The following is a 25,720-nucleotide window of genomic DNA, read 5'->3' as shown; positions in this document are numbered from 1 at the left end:
TCAGAAGCATTCATTTAATGAAGAAGTACTTTCAATAACTCCTTATTTCAGTTTGAGAGAACTCAATTTGTTTTCATGTAGTCAGTGATCATGAAGGCTTAATTTATTAATTATTTTTTGTATTTTATTGAGTTACAGTCAGTTTACAATGTTGCATCAATTTCCAGCCATACATGAATATACACATACTCATTTTCACATTCTTTTTCACCACAAGCTATTACAAGATCTTGTATATATTTCCCTGTGCTGTACAGTATAATCTTGTTTATCTATTCTGTATATACCTGTCAGTATCTACAAATTTTGAACTCTCAGTCTGTGCCTTCCCACCTGCCACCCCCTTGGCAACCACAAATTAGTATTCTATGTCTGTGAGTCTCTTTCTGTTTTATATTTATGTTCATTTGTCTTTTTTTTTTTTTAGATTCTACATATGAGCAATCTCATATGGTATTTTTCTTTCTCTTTTTGGCTTACTTCACTTAGAATGACATTCTCCAGGGACATCCATGTTGCTGCAAATGGCGTTATGTTGTCGTTTTTATGGCTGAATAGTATTCCATTGTATAAATATACCACAGCTTCTTTATCCAATCATCTGTCAATGGACATTTAGGCTGTTTCCATGACTTGGCTATTGTAAATAGTGCTGCTATGAACATTGGGGTGCTGGTGTCTTTTTGAATTAGGGTTCATGAAGGCTTAATTTAAAATAAACAAACCCTTCAGATGATACATCAACTCAGAGGAACATTTTACTAAAAAGTATTAAACACTTTGTGAATCTGCACGTCACTCTTGTGCAGGGGCCGTGTTCACCTTTTCTGTACTGCTCCAATTTTTAGCATGTGTGTTGCTGAAGTGAGCACCAGATGTTACATTTATAACTCAAGATTACTTGACATCACAGAATCACAGAACAAGAGATCTAAGAGTCACTTCGAGGTTTTCAAATGTTTGTTCTATAAGTGAGCAGGCTGAATCCTAGGTTAGGTCAGGAAACTGGGACTAGCTTCCGAAGCCTTCCTCAGAGCCACTGATGATAGAAAACAAACTGAGCCCTGAAAACGAACACGCTCTGGGAAACTTGTTTCAAAAACAGTGGTCCTCCCCACCCAGAAGAAAACCACACAGTGGTCTCCAGCCCCACTTTATCTCCTTCCCACTTGCAAGAAGCAGTGACCTTGATTTTTGCCCCCATCTCCAAATCTCTGCTACTTGTTCATCAGTCATGGTGAAGTGTTACCCGTTGTCTTATCACTGTGGAAGACGCTGACTGAACCCTCTTTCACTACCATCAACACCCTCCACCCCAACTCCTCTGCCTCTCATATGGTCACACAGTGTATTTAGTGACTAATCCACATTTCCATGACTAGGATGATGAAACGTGCCAATCACAGCTGAGCCACATAGGGACTTTTCCTTTCTTGCTCATCTTAGGATTCTTTTTCGAATCAGTATGCCCTTTTCCCCTGTACAATCATTTAGTCAGTGCTGAACTCCTCTTCAGTTACGTAACTTTTCCCTCAAAGTCTTCAAACACATCAGTCACTCTGCTTCGTCTTGGAAACACACCTCTGGTCGCCTCCATCTGGCCCAGTGGTTCCCAACGCAGTCACCTTGGTGATTCCCCCACCTTCCTCTCTCTGAGGTAAATTCCTCATTTGGTTAAGCAAGAGCTTCCCAATAAAGGAAACATAGGCAGATTTTTTGAGAACTTGCATGTCTGGAAACCTTTTAATTTTACCTGCATTTATACCAGTTGAGGTTTGAGACCATTTTCTTTCCGAATTTTGAAGGTACTGATCCATCTCTTCTAATTTGCAGTGTTGTTTGATACCTTCGGATTATAGGACTCCTGTTGGGTTTTTTGGGTCTTCTTTGTACCGAAATTTCACAATTATGTACCTTAGCATCAGTTTGCTTTTATCCACTGTTCTGGGCATTGGAAACTGATGAACTTCAGTTACATTTTCTTGAATTATTTCATTGATGACTTTCTCTGTCTCTCTTTATGAGATGCTTATTATTCAGATCTGAGGCCTGGTGTTCTGGTCTTCTAATTTCTTCTTTCCTATTTTCCAACTTTTATGTACATGACTTTGTGGGCAATTTTCTGAACTTCATCTTCTAACCTATCAAGTTTTTCATTTCTATTTTCAAGACTTGGTTTTTTGAATATTTCTTTCTCATGTCTCCTTTGGGTTGTTTTATTTTTTAGTGGAGACAAACTTTTTTTTTTTTTTACTATTTCAAAACTTTGAGAATATGTGATAGTTTCTTATATTGAGGATATATTATTATTGATTATATTGAGGATATAAATTGTTAGATCTCTGCCTGTCTGCACATGTTTAAGATGGGGACATGATGAGGCTGACTGGAGGCAGCTGGTTCCTACAAGTAGGACTGTTGACTGTGGCATTCCTGAAACTGCGCTTCCTTGGGTACTGCCTGTATCAGCTGTCAAACTTTTCACAGAAGAATCTTCTAATCTCCTGGCTGGAAGGCATAAGCCTGGTTGCCAGCATTCAGGTAACCAAATAAAAAGTTTTGAGGTTCTAAATATTCTAATATTATAATAAATTATAAACGTTCACATAGCCTCTGTATCATCAAGGTCCAAGGAGATCAGCTATAAATGAGCACAGAGCCCTTCACAGCACACTGCAGGGCTGTGGGCGAGCGCCCGGGCAGGAGCAGACTCGGAGGGGCCTCCTGAGTCTGGGACTCACATCTCGCTGCAGAGGGTGTGGCTGCAGCCCACTGGATGGTGGGGAGGCCTGCTGGGGCTCCCAGGCTAGAGCTGGACTGGTCTCCAGGCAAGCGGGAAGCATCCCTCGGGGCTGCAGTCAGGCCAAGTCAAGGCCATGGCTGCAGCTGGGAAGAAGGAAATGCCTCAGGATCCAAGTGGACAAAGGCTGTCCTCTGCCCCCCACCACAGGACAGGTGGGCAGGAAATGCCTCTCCCAGGATGGAGGGCACCTCACAGCAGGAGTCAGGAGTTTGGGAGCCCACCTCCTGTGAGAGGCGGTCACGTGGCCAGGGCTGCACACCCACTAAGGGACTGTGTATGCTGGCCACCACCCTGCCGCTGACAACTGGATGGTATTATCAAGAAGAGGCAAACTGAAGCACGCCAGAGCTCAGAAAAAAGGAGAAATGCTTAGGGGGTCCAGCTCATTGCGCGTCAGCAGTCCTATTAGTCTGCTGGGGCTGCTGAACCCAGCGCCACAGACTAGGTGACGTGACAGAAATGGATGGTCTCACAGCTCTGGAGGCTGCAAGTCCAAAACCAGGCTGTTGTCAGGGCCGGCTCCTTCAGAGGACTGAGAGGGAAGGATCTGCCGCAGCCCCTCTCCTTGGCTTGCAGGCAGGTCCGTCTCCTCCCTGTGTCTGCTCCCACCACCTTCCCTCTGTCAAGTGTCTCCTTCATAAGGACCCCAGTCCCACTGGCAGGAGCCACCCTGATGACCTTTCACTTGACCATCTCTGAAAAGACCATTTCCAAGTAAGGTCACTCTCTGCGTATTGGGGGTTAGGACTTCAACACGACTTTTGCGGGGTACACAGTTCAACCCTAACAGCAATGAAGGGCAGATCTGGAGAGGCAACAAATTGGTACTTGGCACACTTCTAGTTTGTCACCCCACCCTCAACTGACCCCATTTCACGCTTTCTAGACAATAAACAGGCTCATGCTGGATGCTGGAGAGGGTACCTGTGGCTCAAACCGAAAGGCCAAGATGGACTTTCAGCTAATCCTGCTTCCACCCACTCCCACTCCTACGTCCAGAGGAACCGGAGGTCACACTCATGACCACGTGGGGGGCCTCCGGGCCGCTCCTCAGCGTTCCCCACTGCTGGCTGAGGAGTCTGGGGTCTGCTGAGCTTTGCTCTCCAGTTCCCAAAATGTTACTGCTGGTGTGTCCTCTGTCAAATGAGTACATAAACCTTCTATTTTGGAATAATTTTAACTTATGGGAAAGTGGCAAAGATAAGAGAATCACCTTAGACCCTCTACCCAGTCTCCCCCAACGGTACCACCTCACATCACCACCGTACCTTCATCACAACTAAGAAGCTAACCGGCCCCTCCTGTTAAGGCTTCACCAGCTTTCCCACCGATTGGCTTTGACTGCTCCAGGGTCCAACCCAGGACACGCTGCATTTAGTCTCCCAAGTCTCCCAAGTCTCCGAGTGTTCGCAGGTTGGTCTTTCCCGGTTTCCCACGACCTTACACTTGGGACGAGTGCTGTCAGTCATGCTGCAGACTGTTCATCTGGTCTCATGTTTTTCTCATGACCAGACTGGGGTCACGGTTCTGGGGGAAGAAAACAGTGAAGCATCTTCATCACACACTGGGGGCATGACAACCACCATGTCACTGATCACTGGGTCAGGGCACGAAGTTCAGCGGGTGGCCCTCCTCTGTAAGGCAGGGCTGATGGCAGATGAGGCTGTTCCAGAACCCAGTAGTTGACAGCAACAGAAATAACAAAATCCCACCCACCAACAGTACAGGCAGGTGGTGAGGCCCAGCTACCAGGAGACAGGGCGCAACGACATAATGTGCAGCAGGGCTGGGATGGCAGCCGGGGGACTGGACCCAGGGGTTACAGACACGGCCAACAGAACACAGCTCGTCTAGGAGGGGTGACACAGGTGGGTAGCCAACAAGAACACCATTCTGCCCTTCCCATCGGAGCATCACCGATGGAAGAAGGAAGCCGAGGGCAGCTGCTCCAATGAGGTCACGAGCCCTTGCCCAGGTACTGAGTCAGTTTGCCAACCCCAAACACACTGAGTGGGGAGGCTGGGTCTCCAGGAGGGGGCACCCTGGGACAACACGGCAAGTCAGACGGTACAAGTCCCCCATTTACTCAGGTGCCTGGGGTAAGGGAAGACCCAAGTATCCTGAGAGAGGGCTGCCGGACAGGGATCTGGCACTGACTCCAGGAGACCGGGAGCATCACCAGGTGGGGAGCACACAGGGGCGCGGTTCCAGACCGGGTGCCGGCCACGTGTACACGTGTATGTAAGTGCTCACAGTACAACTCCACGTGCTCTGTGCCCACGCGGTGGGCATTCTTCTGTCTCTGTGTAAAACCCGGCATCCTCAGTAGCTGCCATGTCTGCCTCGTGGGACCCGGGCCGTCCCAGAGGCCAGACGGGAGCCTCTGAAGCTGCCGTGCCCCCTTCCCACGTCCACCAGCTGAAATGGTAACAACGTGCTCTTCCTGGATTATAAGAGGACCAAAGAGGCTCGCAATCACACGCAGCAAACAACACCCCTCCACAATTCTGCCCTGGGGCCATGTTAGCTCTCCTGACCTGTCCCAATAGCCTGAAGACACCTGCATGTCCGGCCCTCCCTCAGGACGCCCCGCGGCCGCTGCTAAGCTAATGAGCTGGGCTCGCAGGAAGCTGGAAGCGGCCAGCACGCAGGGGGCCCCGGTAGGACACACTTCCCCGCGCTGCGGGAGATAATCCTTAGGATTTTGTTTCCAACAGTTAGGTCCCACCCTAGCACAGCACACTATATTCAATAGCCTATAATAACCAATAATGAAAAAGAGTATGTAACTGAATCACTCTGCTAACACAGCACTGTAAATCAACGACACCTCAATTACAAAAACTTTCTTCATTTCCATTAAACTTCTCCAGGAAAAAATGGTTTGGAGGCTTATAGAACACAATTAGAAGATAATCCGATAATAATAATAAAAAAAACAAGTAACTGGTCATCACGGGAAGATAGAAGGCAGGCAAACTCATTTTGAAACCTGCAAATAAAAAGGAAGAAACAGTCACTTATCCTGTCTTTCCCATACAGAGTAAACACCACCGAGTGACCACACAGACGAAGGCGTGTTTCTCTGACAAACAGAATAATCAAATTAGAACACTGCCTGCCTGTCTGTAACCCCTAATAAATTGATGGACCTAAGCACTGATCATCAGCGGTGGCTTTTATTACCTGGTGAGACGACCAGACACTGGTGCCTCGTGATGGGGGAAATTCACCACCATCCTGAGGCAAATTGCCCCCTCTGCCAAAACAGAACAAAAACCTGCATCTGATCAAGTCTGTGGACCCCAAACAAACTTTACAAAGGATCATGTTAAATGTCACCAAAGGGATACAATCAGCAAAACATGGGAAACTCTGTAGGTACAACAACCCACCTTCTTCATAAATTAATTACAGGGAAAAACTGACTGAGAAAGACAAAGGAGGTTCTATTGCAACATATGGTTTTTAGTCAAGTTTTGATTCAAATTATTTAATAAAATGGAAATGTTGTGTACAAAATTTTGGGGGGTGTAATAATGGTATTTGATATGTGTTTTAAGATGTATTTAAAAATACACACTGAAATAGGAACAGAAGCATCTGCTATCTGGGACTGCTGCAGAAGGAGCAGGGCGGGCAGAGGCCGAACTCAGGGTGAGGGGAGGTTAGTGAGCCTCGAGGCGGTGACCGAGGAAACCAAGGGGCAGTTTCTCAGATCTTCACTGTTTACTCCATCTGCTTGTATATATGATTAAAAATGCTTTCACAACATTGTAAACTGACCGTACTTCAATAAAAAAATTTTAATGCATTTATATATTCCCTCCTCTTCACTCTTTTGGATGCTCAATATAGCTAATTATCAGAGAAACACAAATCAAAACTACAATGAGGTATCACCTCACACCAGTCAGAATGGCCATCATTCAAAAGTCTGCAAATGATAAATGCTGGAGAGGGTGTGGAGAACAGGGAACCCTCGTACACTGTTGGTGGGAATGCAGTTTGGTGCAGTCACTACAAAGGACAGTATAGAGATTCCTTAAAAAACTAAAAACAGACTTACCATATGACCCACTAATCCCACTCCTAGGCATATATCCAGAGGGAAGCTTAATTCAAAAAGATACATGCACCCCAATGTTCATAGCAGCCCTATTTACAATAGCCAAGACATGGAGACAACCTAAATGTCCATCGACAGATGACTTGATAAAGGAGTTGTGGTATATTTATACAATGGAATACTGCTCAGCCATAAAAAAGAATAAAATAAAGCCATTTGCAGCAACATGGATGGACCTGGAGATGATCATGTTAAGTGAAGTAAGTCAGAAAGAGAAAGACAAATACCATGTATCACTCATATGTGGAATCTATAAAAAAAAAAAAGACAAACTTATTTATAAAACAGAGACTCACATAGAAAACAAACTTATGGTTATAAGGTGGGGGAGCAATAAATTGGGAGTTTGAGATTTGCAGATACTAACTACTGTATATAAAATAGATAAACAAATTTATATTGTGCAGTACAGGGAACTGTATTTAATATTCTGTAGTACCTTATGGTGAAAAAGAATATGAAAATGAATATATCTATGTTCGTGTATGACTGAAGCATTGTGCTGTACACCAGAAATTGACACAATGTTGTAAACTGAGTATACTTCAATTAAAAATATGTATATATACACATAATTAAAAAAATGCTTTTACGTATGATTAAAAAGCCAATCATTGCTAGAATTTAGAAGAGATTTTTAGTTTTCTCCAGCTAGACCTGCATGACCACTGAGGAAGAATCGAAAAACAAGCCTGAACACTTCTTGTACAGATTAATAAAACAATCAGACTCAGATGAACAGAACCATTAGACTAAAGTGAAATTACGTGAGTGAGACTGGCAACTCATATCTGACTCTTAACTCTTCACCCTGCGCACGTCATACTTGACATGCAAAGAGCACGCAGTACACGAGGAGACAAAGCACACATGAGCATGGCAGACTAGTCACCCTTCTGTCAAGACAGAAGGCCACCGAGTCAGACTCAACCCAACTCTTTGCTGAGTACGTTTTAAGAAAGTCATTACATTTCAAAAAACATTTCCTCTTTATTTAAACATAAAACACATTTACAGCATGCAGGTTAACTTAAAATTATATGGTGTCTTCCCAAACCAGTTGTCTGTGAATGTATCTTCAAGCACTGAAAAGAAACCAACATATTCCACAGGCAGACTCAGACCCTTTCCCATCACCTCATGTCAAATTGAGAGTTATGCGCAGTAGTTCTCTTAAATTAGGCAAATAATTTAATTGATCACCATGAATAAATATTACTTTTATTTCACTGAGTTTCTCTTCTGAACCATTTATCCATACCATTTAGAGGAACATTAATATATTCAGTCAAAAAAAAAAAAAAAAAAGGACACTGCAAACTGAAATAAGTGTCAACGTTCCAGATGATCAGAAATTTTCATTTATAAGAGTAAATGCTGTGTTTAATGACCTACCATAGCAAAAGTAGTTTAAGGAAAACAAATTTATGGAATTCTTTGTACATTTTGTGAAAGTTTGAAATTAAAGATAGAAAAGAACCATTGAGATATTTAAAAAACCCTAACATGTGTATTCTGGGCCACATGCTTGTTACAATCTGCAGTTACACAGCACCGATACCCGTGGTAAATCTCAGAAGAATGAAACTGTCACATTCAGACGAGAAAACATTTCTGATTCACTTAAGGGTATTGCCAAAGAAGAAAGCTTTCATTTGAAAACAAAATATAAATATCTGTGTGAATGCAGCCAAATACTTCTCCATTTAGAAAACTATCATCAGAAACAGGCGGTAGCACTTTTTAGTTAACTGCGTTATTCCAATCTTCCCGCACAACACAGTTTCAGCTCAATTTCTGGAGTGTTTCTTTTGATCAATCCTAAAAACAATATGATCATTTTAAAGGTTACAGACTAACAGCAAGGATTTTTGACTGTTAAAAAAATAAATAAGTTTATCTTTTAAATCAAAATTATTATAAAAGTGGAAATTACAATAGATAAGGAAATAGAAAAATAAGCCAATTATGATCCGAGTCTTCTGACTATGGCTCCAAATTTAATACAAACATCTGTATATAAAACTTTTTCAAAAAAGTTAATTCTGCCACTCATATCCTAACACAGCACTTTCCAACTTTCTCTGCTGAGTAACTTTAAATCCCTATTCTCTGCAAACTTCTCTGACATGGTTGCAGTTACCCCCCGCCCCCTAGTTGATGAAACAAATATTGAAATCTTTCCTTATTACTTTCATAGCTTCTAAAATAAACTGTTGACTTAGTTTAATCATCTGAGGAAGAAGTGGCAAAAACAGGTACACTTAACTACAAAATTATGGGCTACCGCCAAGTAAGTAATTTGAGGATTATTAGTGACTTGCAAACAATTTACTATTTCTAGACTAAATAAGAAATAAATTATAGTGTATGACTTAGTGTAGCAGGTTAAAAACACCTCATGGATTTCAGAACAAAATTTACCTATGTATTTATAGATTCACCATGTGTCTGTCCTGTCCTTCCAACATTTTTTCTCAAGTTCCATAGGCTATAAATTTAGACCAACCAATATAGTACCAACAATATAAAACTGTTTAATCCTATAACATCTTAGTTCATTTCACTATATTAAGGTGACAAATTAATATCCATCCAGTCATATCTTAATTAGCAGGCTGATCAGAACGAAGCAGGGTGATCTCACGCCATCAAACTATGTGGATTACAGCACTGGGAAGAAGAGAAATAAATTTCTTTTCCAAAGTCTTTCTTAAACAAAAGCAAGAAATTTGCTTTTGATTCTGTAAAATATTTCTATTCAAGACAATTCAGCAACAGGAATTTCATGAGATAATTAAGTAGCCTTGCTCACTTTTAAATGTCTAGTTAGGCAGTTTTGAACTTTTCAGTGCTCAAAGGGTAGTTTTCAGAAGCAAACTCAGAGATGATACAGATAATTTTAACTGTGAAATCATTTCAAGGGATCTGAAAGTACAGTACTGACCTGGTACAATTTGTTGGGATATAGTGTTAAGTGGTAAAATTTAAGACATTTAATCTAAGTGTTCCATTTTCCCCCAAATAAGGAAGATATTATTTTAATAAGAAAAGAAAAACAAGGAGTAAGTAGCAGCTAGGTAACTTAAACTGAGATTAAAAAATAAACACACAAAAAACCAAGTACAAAAAGCACAGTCCTATGTGGTACAGTCAGCTTGGCACAGTGAGGACTAAATTTAAGACATGAAGGACAAACTGTGTAATAAATAGGGCCACAGTTGTAAACTGTCGTTCTCCCTCCTAAGATGCCAAAAGTGCACTCTAGTTGTGTCGGGAAGCAGCAGAGCTTACAAGAAGAGTGGGTAGGAGACAGCTGCACAGGCCAGGTGCCATTTACACACTAAGGAGAAGTTCTATTCTCTAGTTCCCAGGGGTAGAGGCTACAGCCACTGAGTGACTGTGCGATCGTATGTCTTCATACTTCAATTACTTTCAACACCTGAAGACAGAAGAGAGCACAGAGAGAAAATATTTTTATTTATATAAAACCTGTATTTGAGATAATCATGAAAAGAATGAAATAAAATATACGTTAGTTTAAAAACATTTAGCCAACAGCTTCGACCACTTTCCCCCACATCAAAAAGACGGCAACACTAAATGATTTCTTTCCCTTTTATTTGCCTCCTAACAGAGCTGTGTAAGGACAGTGCGACACTGAAAGGAGGTCAGCCCTGCACTTGTGTTTTCTCCCCAAGAGCTGAGTGAGCTATGAATGATGTGCCTTTAAAAAAGAAAAAAAAGGTAATAAAACAGAAGCCTAGTAGACAGTCTGTGACATTAAGCCAAGGCCCGCTAACTAGCAATGTGACTTACATGACAGCTGTGAAAGACAAAAGGGGGTGGGAGGGGTCAGCAAGAGGCCCATGTGGTCGGGAAAGTGACAGTAAAATAAACCACCCCAGCAGCCGCTACCTGGAGGCATCCGTGTTCAGTGGCCCCTGACCTGCGCGTGTGGAGAACCCCAGCCTGCCCAAAGCACTGCGCGAGGCGCGAGAGCCAGCCATGCAGAACTGGGCACTAAGAGTACCGGTGCTATAAACACACTGCCGTCTCTCCCCCAGAATAAACCCAGTGTTTTGAAATGTTTTTCTTAATAATTAAAAAATAACTTAATAATCTCTACAAGGCATTTACCTTTCCAACAGCGTATCACAAAGACCATACACCCCGCAAGGATGGCTTACGACTGATGGAAGACTTTAGAAAGGAACAACCACCGCCCTTTGGCCCAGCAGGGAAATACAGCTGGCCGCGATGAGCCGGTCACAGCTGCTTCTGGGCCTGGGCGCCCAGCTCGGCTAGGCTAGCTGGCTCCCTCGTGTGCCGAGCTGCCGTCACTGCACTGGGGTCGGCTTCCCCGTTCAATCTAAAACCTAGTGATGGTCTGCAAATGAGACAGTCCGAGCCCACGTGTGCACTTCAATGTGAGGACAGTATCCAAAAAGGACAAACTTTTACCTCTGTCTATATTTACGCTTCGAAAATCCTCTTGCCTACCTCCACTTCCAGAAAAGGCGGCCTGTATCTACTCCACACCCACCCTGTACTACGCACATCTTAACTTGTATGATTCTCAAGAGTGACTTTCCTTTCATTAATAAATGGGCTCAACAAGTCATTAATCCAAAGGGGGAAAAACAGAGGCCCTCTCTTAACTGGCAGGAACACTATCTATTGTCGTGTCTGCTGACATGATACACGTTATCCACTATGTAGTCTTGTAAAAATGTTTACACTGAATCCAATAAATGCTTTCAATAAGCAGGCAATAGAGGAACAAGGCAACTACACACAGAGACAACCACACATGCCCTGAGGTGGCTGCGCTCAAGGTAACTGGCCTAGTCTAGGCAGCAAGTCAGTGTCATTTAAAAAGGGGGGGCAGCGTGTGTTATTCTAGATTAGAAGAGACTTAAGGGGAATAACCTGATGTAAACAGTGGTCCTGGATTATTCCCTGTTTAGACAAACCAGCTTAAAAAATTTAAAAGCAAATAAACAACTAGAGAAATCTGAATATGGATTGGTATTCTATAGTATTAAAAATGTTTTGTCAGGTGTGATGTTATTGTGGTCACAGAAAAATGTTTTGTTTTAGAGACATATTAAATAGATCATGAACCCATAATTATTTTTTCCGTTAAGAATTTTAAAAGTCAAAACGAGAAAGAAATTAACTGTTAAAAGGTAACTTTTTCAAGTTCATAAAAGTAGAAAAATCAGGATCCAAACTTAGATGGGACTCTGATGTTCATACTCGCTTCACTGTATCACTCTCTCCTAAATCCTCTATTGTATGAACAAAAAAAACACATTAAATTTTTGGAAATGTGACTCCTCCAGAATATTGCTGAATTTTCTGCTAAAATTGAGAGCCAACATTATGCAAAATGTCAAAATAAAAACAAGATTAAAATAAAGTAACTTTAGCATTTGTCAGTAACAAAAACAGTTAACTATCCTACAATTATCTAGTTTCCAAACCCCCTACACATCTGGTACCTCTCCTAAAGAATTAAATCTGAGTTCCTGCCATCTAATAAAACAGTAGGAATATTAGGCAGCTATAATCAATCACGTTGTAGAAGAGAATGTTCAGAATATACTGCCAAAATAAAAAAGCAAGATACAAAGTAGCATATTTATTAGAACAGCCAGTATGCTAGTAATATATTATTAGAGTATTTATCAACAGTTTAAACTTTTTACTTAAAAGTTTAAATGTGTAAAGAAAGCTCCAGAAAGATGTACACAACATATTGGGCAGTATTGCTGGATGGTGTTTATCCTCCACCTTGTGTTAATGCTTTATCTCCCCACAGAAAACAGATATCAATTACCTGTGTTTAGAAACAAACAAGAAAGAAGTCATAAATCAGAAAAATACTCACAATAGGTAAATGGGAAAGGACATAGAAATAACTTGTAAAAAATATAGAGACGGGCCAATAAATATATGAAAAAATTCAGATTCACTAATAAATCAATGAGATGCTGATTGTGGCCTACTAAACTAGGATCTTCACAACTATTAATACCCAAGACTGGCAAACATGCAACAAAACGGACAGTGTCCTCAGCTAAGACACCATCTGGCGCAGTCTTCCTGGAGAGCAGTGTTAGTGTGTGTCAAGAGCCTTAAAAATGTTCACACTTTGTCATTCCACTTCTGAGAATCTTCTGGAAATAATCTAAAAGTGAGGAGGTATAAAAAAGATGTTTCATACTTCGAATTTCATACATGGAAATTTCAATCTTGGAAAATTTCAAGCATAGAAAAATTAACATAATTAAATGTCCAGGAAAAGAGAAGAGTTATAAACCACGGTATATCCACTAGACAGAATACTAAGAGCTTTTAAAATGATCCCATGTTAGATTAAAAACATGAAGAATACAAATCTGCAAATATATATAGTCTGATCTAAACTATGAAAAAACTAGAAGAAATCATGCCAAATTACTTTTATAATCCCATACATTTAAAAGAAATCATGATACTAACATGAGAATCCAAAAACGTGTCTAACAACCTGAACGTTTCCATGGACAGCCCTGATCCAAAAGCCAGAGGGAGACCACGAACCTGGGGGTGATGAGCGAGGCTCACACCTGTTTGCCCCCGCCACCTCGCACGGCCACTGGCTGGCTGTTCTGAACAAACGCGCCTCCTCCTCGAATTGCACTTGGATGGGTTGGGGAAGCTGCTGGATGCTGCCCAGGACGAATGGGTTTAGCTGACAGGAAAAACAGAAACTGACTTAGAATCAATCTTAACATGTGACTGCAATGACTTTTTAGGTCGCATCTCTTTATTTACAACAAATTCCCACGTGTTTTGTTTTTCTCTGCCTGTTTCTCAGGGAATTCCTCTTTCTTTTCAGTTACATCCCTTCCTCCAGGACTGTACGATCTTTAGCCTCCTAAAGCCTTGCTCCTGTATCAGCGCACACAGGGAAACAAAACACTGTGGATGACATTTCCCTTGCAAGCCTCACTCTGCCACTGCTGCATGCAGTTGCTCCCCTCCCTGACCACTCTTGTTTGCTTGCCTAGTTCTGACTTTTCTTGTCCTGCTAAGGTGGCTAGTCCGCCATTTGCACTTCGCTCCCAGCAACGTCACTCTTTGGGAAAACAGAACATACAAATACCACATGACAACACACAATGAACCAATCAGATTATGTTCTCAAGTAAACACAAACGCCCAAGCCAAAACAAAGCACGGTCTAGAGGGCTGCTGTGTTCTACTCACCGATCTGTGCAGAGTGCACTCGTCTGGCCATATTCTTTGACCTGACCGCTTCCTTGATGCGGTCGACCTCCTGCTGGTAGCGTTTGCGGTCTCGAGACGCGTTTTCTTTGGCTTCTTTCAGCGCTGACTCCAAAGCTTTCACCCTCTCGGCCGTCGCTCTGAGTCGCTTTTCCAGCTTCGGCAGCTCACAGCGGAGATCTGCATTGTCACGTACCAGCTGAAGGTACACAGAGAAAACGAGGATTCCAGCTTTAAAGGCGATTTGAAAAATACATGAACGTTTTCTAATTTCTTTTGAGAAAAAAAGTAAAACCAGATTTTATATTAAAGATTTCCCATTTAGCTGATTTAGTTTAGGCAGCAACATGCAAAGAATACATATATCCATACATCTCACACACTCAATTTTGGGGGCTCGGGGAAACTGTTCTTTCCCCCTGCGGGGCAACAGGGCTATAACGCAGTGCTGTGTCTCTTAAGACCTACAAGTAATCACAAACTGAGCGAGTCCCTTCATGAGTGGTGAAAGCAAAAAAGGCTACAATCCCCTCACCCTTCCTCTAGTGCAGACATCAGGTTTACAGTAACAAAGATCTACAACAATTAAGTACGCTAAGAAGCTTTAAAAATAAGTAATTAAATCATATCAAGCTATAATAGAAAATAAGCAAAAAACACCACAGTAAGCATCACTTCTTAAAAAACATGAACTGCTTCATTAATTTGTTATTTCACATTCTGTGGCACTAAATGTAAGAAGATGGAAAGTGTATTTTAACTGCAAATACTTGTCTGCAGACCAGAATTTTAAAATTACCATGAATAAATTAAGAAAACAGACGGACCTAAAACCCTACGAAGAATATAGAAATACATGTTTTCATTGGCCTCTTGATAAAGGGCTGTTAGAAATACTAACTCCCCCAAAACTGCCAGTGGTTTACTCACATAATTCTGGACAAAACAACAGGACGGCTCAGGACAGGACAACCCTCAGGACTCTGAAGACTGAAACACTTGCTGCTTCTCAGCTTTTTATTCTTACAGTGCTGCAGCGAACACAGAACATGCCCTTCATTACCTGCTTGTGCACTTTAGTGAGTTGTTCAAGATTATTTTCAAGAAAGGAGATTTTTTGCTTCTGAGCAGCGCTGCCTCCTGTGTCATCAGCATCGACCTCGGCGCTCTAGAGAAGACGGATAAATGCTGTGAGAACGCAGTGAGAGCATGTAAAGGATCTAAGTTTAACTACACAAAAACTGTTACGACAACGTGCAGTCACGTCACCCATGAACATGACCACCAGACACAGCAGGCACCGCTCACAGCACCCCCCACCCCCGGTGTCACCTCATTACCTTCTTAACCCGGGTGGCCAGGTCCTGAACAAAGAGCTTCCGCAGGTTGTGTAAAGTCTGCAGTTCCTTTGCCTTGAATTAAGAAAGCAGTATTTTTGGAATTCAGTCTTCAAAAGCAGCACAACCTAAAGGAAGAGCCCGTTAAACACCCCCAGCCCACCTCCCCCGACGCGTTCTCACCACGGTCTCTTCCAGGCCCTTCAGGTCCTGTCTTGCTTGCTCGCGTCTGTCCTGCATGACCCTGGCCAGGGGCGAACACACAAACACGCTTTCAGCTCTGACTCCAGAAATCCCAGTTTATTTCTCACGGATACTGAATCAAGTATTTTTATCTGAAAGGATCAATTCTTAGCTTCAAATAAATGAAAGATGCTTATTTTTAAAAAAGTTTACCCATGTTGTGTCTTTCTAAGAAACTTCTATATGCCTTACCGTATTTTAAATCTATAGTTTATGAGAAAAGACCTCCCCTAACACAGCAATGAAGAGATGAAGTAAAATGTGGCAAAATTCAAGGAACAAGCAGTGGTTCTTTTCACGCATTATCACACAGCATACTGATCCTTATCCAAAATAATTCTGAGTAACTGAGAATCACAGATTACAAATTATTAAAGGCTGAAACATTTTATGTATTTTTAAGTTAACATTATTCTAAATAAAGTTATGGCTGAGATTCAGTAGAATCTCTATAAAACCAATTCTGAGCTAGTCCTGATGGTGTGACTGTCAAATTGTTCATTTACACACATTCTCTAATGGATTTAAGACATGTGAAAGTTATAGTCATGGGTTTTCTACCTGCTCAGATTCTAAAACACTGTGTGTTGACTAAACTCTTGATAAATTAGAAAAAGTAAGTGGTGAAAACATCTGTTCAAAACGCAAGGCTAAAACAATAATGTTCTTTTATGCAAGATCAAATCTAACAAAAATTCAGTTTTTTGCAGCAGATCCTGAAGTCTTCTAAATTACTAAATGACACATTTCAGGCTTACTTTTATGATGGATCTTAAAGTAATGTGAATCTTGGTCATTGGTGAAATATAAATCCTTCTTTTCACAAAAGTGCAAGAAGGCCCTGTAAGTCTTTAGGTATCAATCAAACTCACTTAGAGGGTTTAAGAAAAACATCCTTGAGCTTATCTAGTGAAAAATGTATCCCCTGGACATATCCGAGAGCAACGTCGGTAATTTTCTAATTTAGTTTTTATTTTTAAGCATGAACTACAACATCTACTCACGTCAGCTCGTGCAGCTTTCTGCTCTTTTCCTGATCTGTAGCTTTCAACTTCTCATGCTCTACTCGCAGACGCTCCTGCTCTAACATCATTTTCTGGTTTTGGCTGACAAAAAAAAAAAAAAAAACAACCAAAAAAACCACGTAATACCTGCATCATCATTTTCTGAATGTTGTCATAAAAAATTTTCCAGCTCTTAAATTCTATACTCTCACCACTGAAACACACAGGCCTCCTGTGTGAGGCTGTCCCCTGCGGGGCAGAAAGGAGGAGGAACTGGCTACTTTCAGCCACACAGTCCTCCTCATACTCTGTTTTTCACACCATAACTTTATTCTTCTGTGTCTTTCATCTCCTTGAAGTCTCGTCCCTAAACCCACTTGGTTTACCAGTGAGTTCATGTCCCAAATTTTTGGTTACTCTCCTCTGGTTCCTACTCAAGTCATGATTTGGCAGCAGACCTCAAATTTCTATCGATGCTATATGCTATGTGCATACGGTTGTGGAAATAGGATAAATATGTCCTAGAAAAACCAGTAAACCAAGTCCTCTTAAAAAAAAAAAAAAAAAAAAAAAGCCCAACTTCTAAAACCCACAATTTCCAACGAAGTTTTCCTGAGTTTGGACTATTGTTTAAAAGGAAGCTAAGGAAATGATTTGGAGGAGACAGTGGTGTCTACCTGCAGTAATGGCTGAAGTTGGGAATTTTTTTCTTTTTTACCAAATATTTATATCAAAAGACCTAAGAAAAATTTCAAAAATCTCCCCATGGAACTTAGAAGTTATACTCATAAATGAAAAGCTTCTGCATTTTCAAGTCAAAAATTATAGTTTTAAAAAAGTTATAGTTTCAAAGAAAAATTCAGGTTTCTAACAAGGATACCCCCGCCCATCAGTAACCTGCTACCTCCTCCCATCTAACTAGTCAACCCCTCCAAGTCAGCCCCCACCGCCTCAGAGAAAAAGCACACTTACTCTTGAAGATCAGTGATGAGTTTTTCTTTTGCCTCAACTTCATCTCTCAAACTACTGATCTGTTTTTGATGAGTTTCTCTGTGGCTTTGGATCTGCTGTTCAACAGCTTGCTAAAATCATTGGGGGAAAAGGAAATTGTCAGTTAATCAAGATCACCAATGATGAATTAAAGCCATCAGAATCCAATGTTACTTCAAACTTGCCTTAACTTCATTTGCAGTCTGAACTTTATTTAAGTGCTCCTTTTCCATTTCGTGCACCTTCTCTGTTTGGGCAGGGAGAGAAAACAGGAGAGAGGAAATAAGCCTCGGAGTTCTTGACAAACTAAGGCAAATGTGTTTTAGGCTAGCAGGCTCCCTAACAGCACTTGATTAAGTTGTCCAAACGCCACAGCAAATCTTGCTAAGCTCAAGACACACTGACTAGTAACCTCAGTTGCACCCTTTGTGTTGATATTACGGTTTCCTTTATTTTCTTTGGCTAATCCTGGAACAGACGGGTTACCGCATGGTAAGGAAATAAGAGAAGTTTCTAAGTTTCCTAAGTTGGGACACACACATGCACAACTTCATAACTTTGTGGATAATTCCCAGGTTGGCCACTTCCACACTCAAACACAGTATCAAAAGTTTCAAAGCCACATGAAAATGTATTATCTGTTCACTGTTTCCAGTTACCTGCATTCCTATGTTCTCTATCAGCGTGAACACGTTTACTACGACAATGCTAAGGTAAAACTTCATGGCACAGATAAAACTCATCAATAACGGGAAACAGGCACCTTGTGCGCGAAGCTGGACCAGCTCTTCACTCAGGGAATCAACAGACTCCTCCAGCTGTCTTTTCTTTTGCTCCACATTCTGAAGGTATTCAGTCAATGATTTGATCTTGGCTTCATGCTTTTGAGAAAAATAGACTGATGTGAAGTGGGAATAAAGTCTCACACACACATTTTGTTGTTCAGAATATTTGAAAGCAAGCAACTTTAAACCGATACAGCTAAATATATAGTACATTTATAGAAAAAGATGTATGTAAACCTAAAATGTTCCGGGGCAAGATTCACAATGATAAAGAATTTAACCAACGAAATGGTCATCTGTGCAGTTTTAACACTTAATGAAATAAAGCGCTGAAGGCTGACATATGAGACAACGTGCTGTTACCTCCGACTAACCTTGCCCTCCTCTCCCCTCCTCTAAGCCCTGCCTCGGTGAACGGTCTCACCCAGGTGGCTGCCAAGGCCCCAGAACCGGACACCGGCCCTGCCGGTCTGTCTGCCCTGCAATTCTTCTAGATCCTTCAACAGTCAAACCAGTCACAGCTTTCTGGTAAATTCTTATCCACATTACCAATACAACCCAGTAAAATCATTCATGGTCTTACACTGCTGATAGAGTAGGAAAAATTAACTGAATCCACCTTTTAATTTTGTTACTCAAAATAACCTATGGAAGGTCATTTTTCTTAAAACTTTTACCACAAATAAAATTCAGACACAACAGTGCAAAACATGAAAGAAGTGTGTTCTGTAACACGTACCTGAGAGATTCGCAGCTGGCAGGCTGCCAACTCCTTCTCGTTTTCTTCCATCTTTTTGTTGCTCTCGGTCTGCGTGCTCTCCAGCTGCCTGCAGCGCTTCACCATCGTCTTCACCTCGGACTTCATCTTGCTGATGTACAGCCTTGCTACAGTGAACTCCTCGTCGATCATGCCGGTCCCCTCGGGCTGCTGGGGGAAAGGCAGGAACAAAAATTAAAGAGGGAAATGTCTACTTTGTGTTTACCCCATCGGACTCTAAAAGCTTAAACAAAACTAGGTATATTTAATCTTACTCAACATTTGTAGGATTTTTTCTTTTATTTAATATTATTTTTAGTAAAGGGTGAGGAAAGCAGGGCTTCATTTTCTGCCTTTCTTACTTCCTACAACTTAATGTTGATACACACCTGTAAGGAAGAAGAAAAGAATGCAAACATAAAAACAAAACTAATGAACTCTGCCTCTTCCAATTTTTGGATTTCCTTTTCATAGTCAATTCTTCAGTGAGAACTACTTCTTCAGTAAATTCATTGTTAATCATGTATTAAGTCCAGTTTAAAATTTAACAAATAAGATGTTTAGGTGGCAGGGGAAGGATGGCTTTAAAGGTCACCAAGGAGGACTGTGGTCGGTGTACATTCCTTAGTAACTGTCATGGATTTCATTACAAAATTCCAGTACAGTATTCAGTGTCAAAATTAAGGAGCTTGAGAAGGAAGAAATAAAATTGTCTTTATTTGCAGATGACATGGCTGTTTAAAGAAAACCTCCTGGAACTAATAAGCTATTACAGTAACAATGCAGGATACAAGATTAACTTATACAAGAGCCAATCACTTTCTTATATATCAGCAATGAACAAGGGACTCTGAAATTAAAAACCTCTCTTTTTGGTGTCATTTACATCAGCACTAAAATGAAAAAAGAAATACGCAGGTCTAAGTGTAACCCAGTATGTGTAAGATCCAGATGACAAAAGAAATCAAAGAACTAAATAAATGACAGTCCGTATTCATGGACAGAAGACTCAATGTTAAGATGTCAGTCCTTCCCAACTCGATCTGTAATCTTAATCAAAACCCCTTTAACTTATTTCCTTGAATAGCCAACATAATACTGAAGAACAAAGTTGGAGGGCTGACACTATCTAACTTCAAGACTTACTATAAAAGCTACAGTAATCAAGATGCTGTGGTATTGGCAAAAGAACAAATAGGTCACCGGAAAAGAACAGAAAGCACAGAAAGCCTAGGAAAAGACATACACAAATATAGTCAAGTAATCTCTGACAAAGGAGCAAAGGGAATTCAACGAAAAAAAGGACAGCCTTTTCAATAAACTGTGCTGGAGAAACTAGTAATCCATGTGTAAATACCTTTCAGAAAAATTAACTCCAAATTTATCAAAGAACTAACCGTAAATAAAAAACTAAAAAACTTTTAGGAGAAAATCTAGGTCACCTTGGGTTTGGAGGCGAGTTTTTAGATATAGCACCAAAACCACAATCCTTGAAAGAAAAAATTGGTAAGCTAGACTTCATTAAAATTAAAAGCTTCTGCTCTGCAAAAGACACTTTTTAAGGAATGAAAAGATAAGCCAGACTGGGAGAAACATCTGATAAAGGACTATTATCCAAAACATACAGAGAGAGCTCTTAAAACTCAAGGTAAGGAAACAAACCATTCAAATGCAAATTAAAAAGAGATACTACTACACATCTGTTAGAATGGCTCAAACCAAAAACTGATGACACCAAATACTGGTGAGGATGTGAATCAACAGAATTCTTACTCACTGCTGGTGGGAACAACACAAATGCCACAGCCACTGTGGAAGACAGCTTGGGAGTTTCTGACAAATCGAACACAGCCTCAACATGCGCTCCAGCAACTGTGCTTCTAGGGATTTTTAACCCATTGAACTGAAAACATGTCCTCAGAAAAGCCTGCACACAGACGTCTATAGTAGCTTAAACTGGAAGTGACAAAGGTAACCCTTAATAGGTGCATACATACAAAAAAGCAACACGTTATCAAGCCATGAGAAGACATGGAAGAACCTTAAACGCATGCTGCCAAGCCGAAGAAGCCATGTGAAAGGCTAATACTGTGTGATTCCAATTATATGACATTTTGGGACCAGCATCACCAGAGCCAGTAAGAAGACCAGGGTTTGCTAGCGGTTCGGGGGACGGGGTGCACAGGGAAAGCACACAACCTGCCAGGGCAGTGGAGCTATTCTGTGACGCTGTCATTCACAGCGGCCCCACAGCAGGTGTTCACCCAAACCCACAGAGCTGCACACACAGCGCAGACCACTGCGCAGGAGGCCCGGAGCAGGCCGAGCGCCAGCAGCACGGACTGGTGACGTTTAACAGGAGAACAAGTACCCGCAAAACACAAATATACTGAGGAGCCATCTTTTGTTGCTGCTTTAAGGAACCTATTTGCAAGGCTGACTTGTTTTCAAAATACTGCAGTTTTAGTGGAAAAAGCTGTCCCGACATCAGGGAACCCCTGTGACTGTCACCGGCTCTGCTACCAGACACAAGCTGTTCCTCCTCCCCATTTCCTCAGTCTTCACCAGTTTGTCACTTAGGTTATTTAAACATGAAATGGAAAGAGTTTTCTAAAAACAAGTCACAAATCTACGAAGCAAATTCTGAACACCACCTCTCTAGTGTTCAGTAACATGAAGACAGCCTACGTTTTCACCCCAGCAGACCCCGCTCGGCTGTCGTCTCCTGTCACTTCTGCCTGGGGACAGGCGGATGGCAGACTGAGGGTGAGGAGAGAGCAGGGCAAGCCAGCCAGTGCTGGATCCAGCACCTCCCCGCTTCCGTGAGGCGCGCCAGCACTACGAAGTGACGTCTAGGAACGCGTTCCCGCCTCCCCCAGCTAACAGCAGTCAGAACAACAACCAACAGAAGGCATGCGTGCTCCGCACGGAACACTTCCTTCGTTTCCAACTCTCGTTAAACTCGGCTTCTCAGCAGGCTCTCACTGTAAGCCCAAGTGAGTTTCGCTTTGTTACTTTTAGACTTTAATAAAAAATAAAATAAAGTCCAAACAAATACTGCAACATACAATCTTTCTTGTTGTGTGTGTGTTTCTGCAGTTAAGAATCTGAACTTGCTTTTTTGGTCTAAGTTTTAAAATCTACAGATCACTATTTTTTTTAACCATATGCAAGTGATAGCATACTCAGTACTAGTGTCCTGCAAAGGATTATTAGAAAAGAAAAAGTAAGTGTGGCAAAATGCTGATAATTAATTAACTCTAAGGTTACGGTATTGTTCTCTTTACTGCTATGTGTCTGAAATTTCTCAAAATTAAAAAGAGAATTAATCAGCAGTGCTTCCCTTTTATCTTTTTAAACTTTTACAGCAACCAAGGCCAACTCATTCCCAGCTCACTCCTGGAGCTACCTTCCCTGCGGCTCCACGTTACACACTCCTGTGTGGTAATTAACATAATCTCCAGGTGCAGAACCTTTACATAGTACAGGAAAAAACCAAACACGGGGTCCAAATGATGCTACTTACTGAGCATGTCTCCTCAAGGGCCCCTTACTCTCCCTCGTTCCTGGTCCATCTGAAATGAAGCCCTACCGTCCCCTACAAACAGCCGTGTGAGGACGAGACCAAGGACAGGATGAGGACGTAAGACAGACAAGCGTGAGCGTGAACAGACAGCTGCGCTCCGCACCCGGTGCTCGGCCTACCTTCACGTCATTGTTCCCCACGGCAATGCCTATCTCCGCCAGGTCCTTCAGCAAAGACGCCATCATCTCGGCCGCCCGCTTCTTCTGGTGGTTGGTCATTTCCTTAAGCTTCTGAAGCTCGGCATCGATACTTGCTAAAGTTGCCTAACAGAACCAAAAACAGAAGGTACAGTTAAATCCAGTGAGTGAGAGATCAATTCACATACTGACAGCTATTTCGAGGTTTCACCTAGTGCTCACAAAGCCATTTACTTCCCGCTTTCATTTTCTTGAATTCTCTCCTGAGCTCTGGAACAGCTCCCAGCTCAAACTTTAAAAATGTTTTAGACCCAGGAGACTGTAATCATACTGTACCCCATTAAGAGCAGACAGCTTCTATTATTTCACTAATTTTTGAGATTGGGTAATGCTTTCTACCTAGAAATGGAACATTCAAATTAACCAGATTTGATTTTCACTTATTGCCCTAGTATGGTACGTATTTAGAACCCAAGTCTGAGAAAACAAATGTTAGAATGGAGCTGAGTTTTCCAGACGGCTGGTAGGTTTTCTATCTGCTTCGTATATACTGCTTAGTCTCTGGTAAGAACCCACCTGGTAATGTCTGCTACTTTTGTGCTATGACACAAGCCGTTATCTAGGAGACAGTGATGAAGTATCAGTACTCTGAGTTTAATCACTACAATTATAAATTTAAAATAATAGCTGGTTTACCAGCAATAAAGTCACCACAATTTTGAAAATCCAAATGAATCTGGCCACTTTCAGACTATCCATTATATCACAGACCAGATACTTCATTTGCAATGTAATTTATTGACTTTTAGTCAGTATCTTTTAGTAACAATGGCGTTGTTTCAACTCCTCATTTTTTCTGGTCATTTCCTTAAGTGTCTGAATATCAGCAGAGTGTGTGCTCACCCAGTTTGATCCACAATATAATAGCAGGTCTGCATTACCAGACATTTTCTCTAACAACTGAATGGCAATACTGCAAGCATCACAACGGGGACACAAACACAACTGTCTTAAAGACTGACACCAGTGACCGAGGACCAACCTGCAGTTTACAGAGCTGCAAGAAACTCCTATTGTTCTTTCAAATAGTAATTAGGTTTGCTACTAATGCAACTCAGCAAGAGTTACAAAGATGCCTTGGTACTGAACCATAACTTCCAGCTAACTGTAACTCTAGGGATTAAAAAGGGAAAAGGAACCTCTCCAGGGGCAGGAAGCCCTTTAAAAATGCTGTTTCACAGTTCTGACTGCTTTCCTTTAGACAACTCAACACGGATGGGGAAATAAGGACTGAGCACTGATCCTGTGTCCAACTCCAAATGTGATTTCTAAACAAGCAGCTGGCATGAATGACAACAAAATTTTAATGAAAAAAAAAAAAAAGCTCATCCCCAGTGATGCTCAAAGCAGTGCAGCAGCTGTCATCACGATGCACTGCTCCTGCCATCCCTGTCGGGACGCCTGCCATCCCTGCCTCGGAGCAGCGATGGCAACATCCTTGTCCACCGGGGTTCACGGGGCAGACCCCCATTGCACTCTCCCAGGCAGGCGCTGTTCCAGGTGATGGGAATGTAACAGTGAACAAAACGCAGGTTACATATTCTCTGACTTTTATTTTTATGTGCACATTTCTTCATTGGTAGTTTGAATAATCAACTAATAACTTTACTGAGCAACTAGTAGCCAACTTTTACTTTTTTTTTCCCTTAACAGTAGAATAATACTTGGAATAGCCAACATGTTTTAATTACATGTTAGTAATAAACCTTTAACAGACCTTTAGAAACTGAAAAAAAAATAGACCTTTTCCTCCACCTCTAAGGCTTCACAGGTGGGAGGAAATAAGAGTTGAGATTTGAGTTCCTTAAGAATTAATGTCCCGGTTGAGCTTTTATAGAGATAAGTTACTTAGGTAATTTTTCAGTAAGAACACCTGTACTAAAGTATTCAGAAAAGAGAATGACATCCTACCGATTTCTGATTCAGTTCATCACTAAGTAACTCATATTCCTTAGTTTTGTCTTCAACTTCCTGAGACTTCTGATCATAGTTGACAGCAAGTTCCTCCAAGGCTTGTAGAACTTCCTTTACTTCTTCTTTAGAGGCATCATTTTCTGCCTGAAGGCGATTCAGCTCAGCTTGCATATTATCTTGATCTCTTCTGGTAGATGCCAGAAGCTATATGAAAAAGTAGAAGTAACTACTTTCAAAGAGACTATAGGTTTTTAAAAAGCATATTAAGTAAAAAATCTATTTGCTTCACCACTGGGAGCCAGGGCTGCTGTCTGAGGGCAGAACAATATAAACGAAGAATTATGCAAATGTTACCAGTGCCCCTTGAGAAACAATTAGAGAGTTGAAATAAGTACACAGATGATCCGACCAGGACTAATCTGACTGAGGGTGGCTATCTCTTACTGAGACTGCAGCCTTTCCCCTGAGCTTCCTCTGATTCTCTAAATTCATCTGGGATTCCTCTGAACCCCCAGAACAAACCTTAAACAAAGGACCATTTTTCAACGATCCTCCATTCTGCCAAGTGAGATAAAATGAGGGTCCAAAGTGAAAGATAATAAGACAAAAGCAAAGATAACAGAAATGATCAATCGGTTAGATGAGGGCAGACATGGAGAAGGAGCAGCAAATGATCTTACTCATTGACATTCTCATT

The 25,720-nt window shown here is 41.4% G+C and overlaps 1 protein-coding gene and 1 non-coding gene across 2 annotated transcripts in view; both read right to left on the bottom strand.

The window, feature by feature from the left end:
- Positions 1–764: 764 nt before the first annotated feature.
- On the bottom strand, positions 765–872 carry LOC123618003 (U6 spliceosomal RNA). Its single transcript, XR_006726343.1, has one exon. It is a non-coding gene; the product is annotated as a U6 spliceosomal RNA (small nuclear RNA).
- A 7,030-nt stretch (positions 873–7,902) lies between these two features.
- KIF5B (kinesin family member 5B) overlaps positions 7,903–25,720 on the bottom strand; it is a 39,064-nt gene continuing 21,246 nt past the window's right edge. The window contains exons 14-26 of the mRNA XM_074358405.1: positions 25,021–25,227; positions 23,032–23,175; positions 19,309–19,497; positions 18,548–18,665; positions 17,970–18,031; positions 17,767–17,876; positions 16,795–16,896; positions 15,731–15,791; positions 15,551–15,622; positions 15,274–15,378; positions 14,193–14,409; positions 13,524–13,674; positions 7,903–10,374 (exon numbers count right to left, since the gene is read on the bottom strand). Of these exons, the coding sequence (XP_074214506.1) occupies positions 13,544–13,674; positions 14,193–14,409; positions 15,274–15,378; positions 15,551–15,622; positions 15,731–15,791; positions 16,795–16,896; positions 17,767–17,876; positions 17,970–18,031; positions 18,548–18,665; positions 19,309–19,497; positions 23,032–23,175; positions 25,021–25,227 (1,518 nt within the window). The 3' untranslated portion in view covers positions 7,903–10,374; positions 13,524–13,543. The remainder of the gene's footprint in view (positions 10,375–13,523; positions 13,675–14,192; positions 14,410–15,273; positions 15,379–15,550; positions 15,623–15,730; positions 15,792–16,794; positions 16,897–17,766; positions 17,877–17,969; positions 18,032–18,547; positions 18,666–19,308; positions 19,498–23,031; positions 23,176–25,020; positions 25,228–25,720) is intronic.

The sequence above is a fragment of the Camelus bactrianus genome, chromosome 35 (genome assembly GCF_048773025.1).
Source record: "Camelus bactrianus isolate YW-2024 breed Bactrian camel chromosome 35, ASM4877302v1, whole genome shotgun sequence".
In the NCBI taxonomy this organism is placed as follows: domain Eukaryota; kingdom Metazoa; phylum Chordata; class Mammalia; order Artiodactyla; family Camelidae; genus Camelus; species Camelus bactrianus.
Note: the sequence above shows the minus strand (reverse complement) of the source record. Positions and strands in the feature narration are given on the sequence as shown.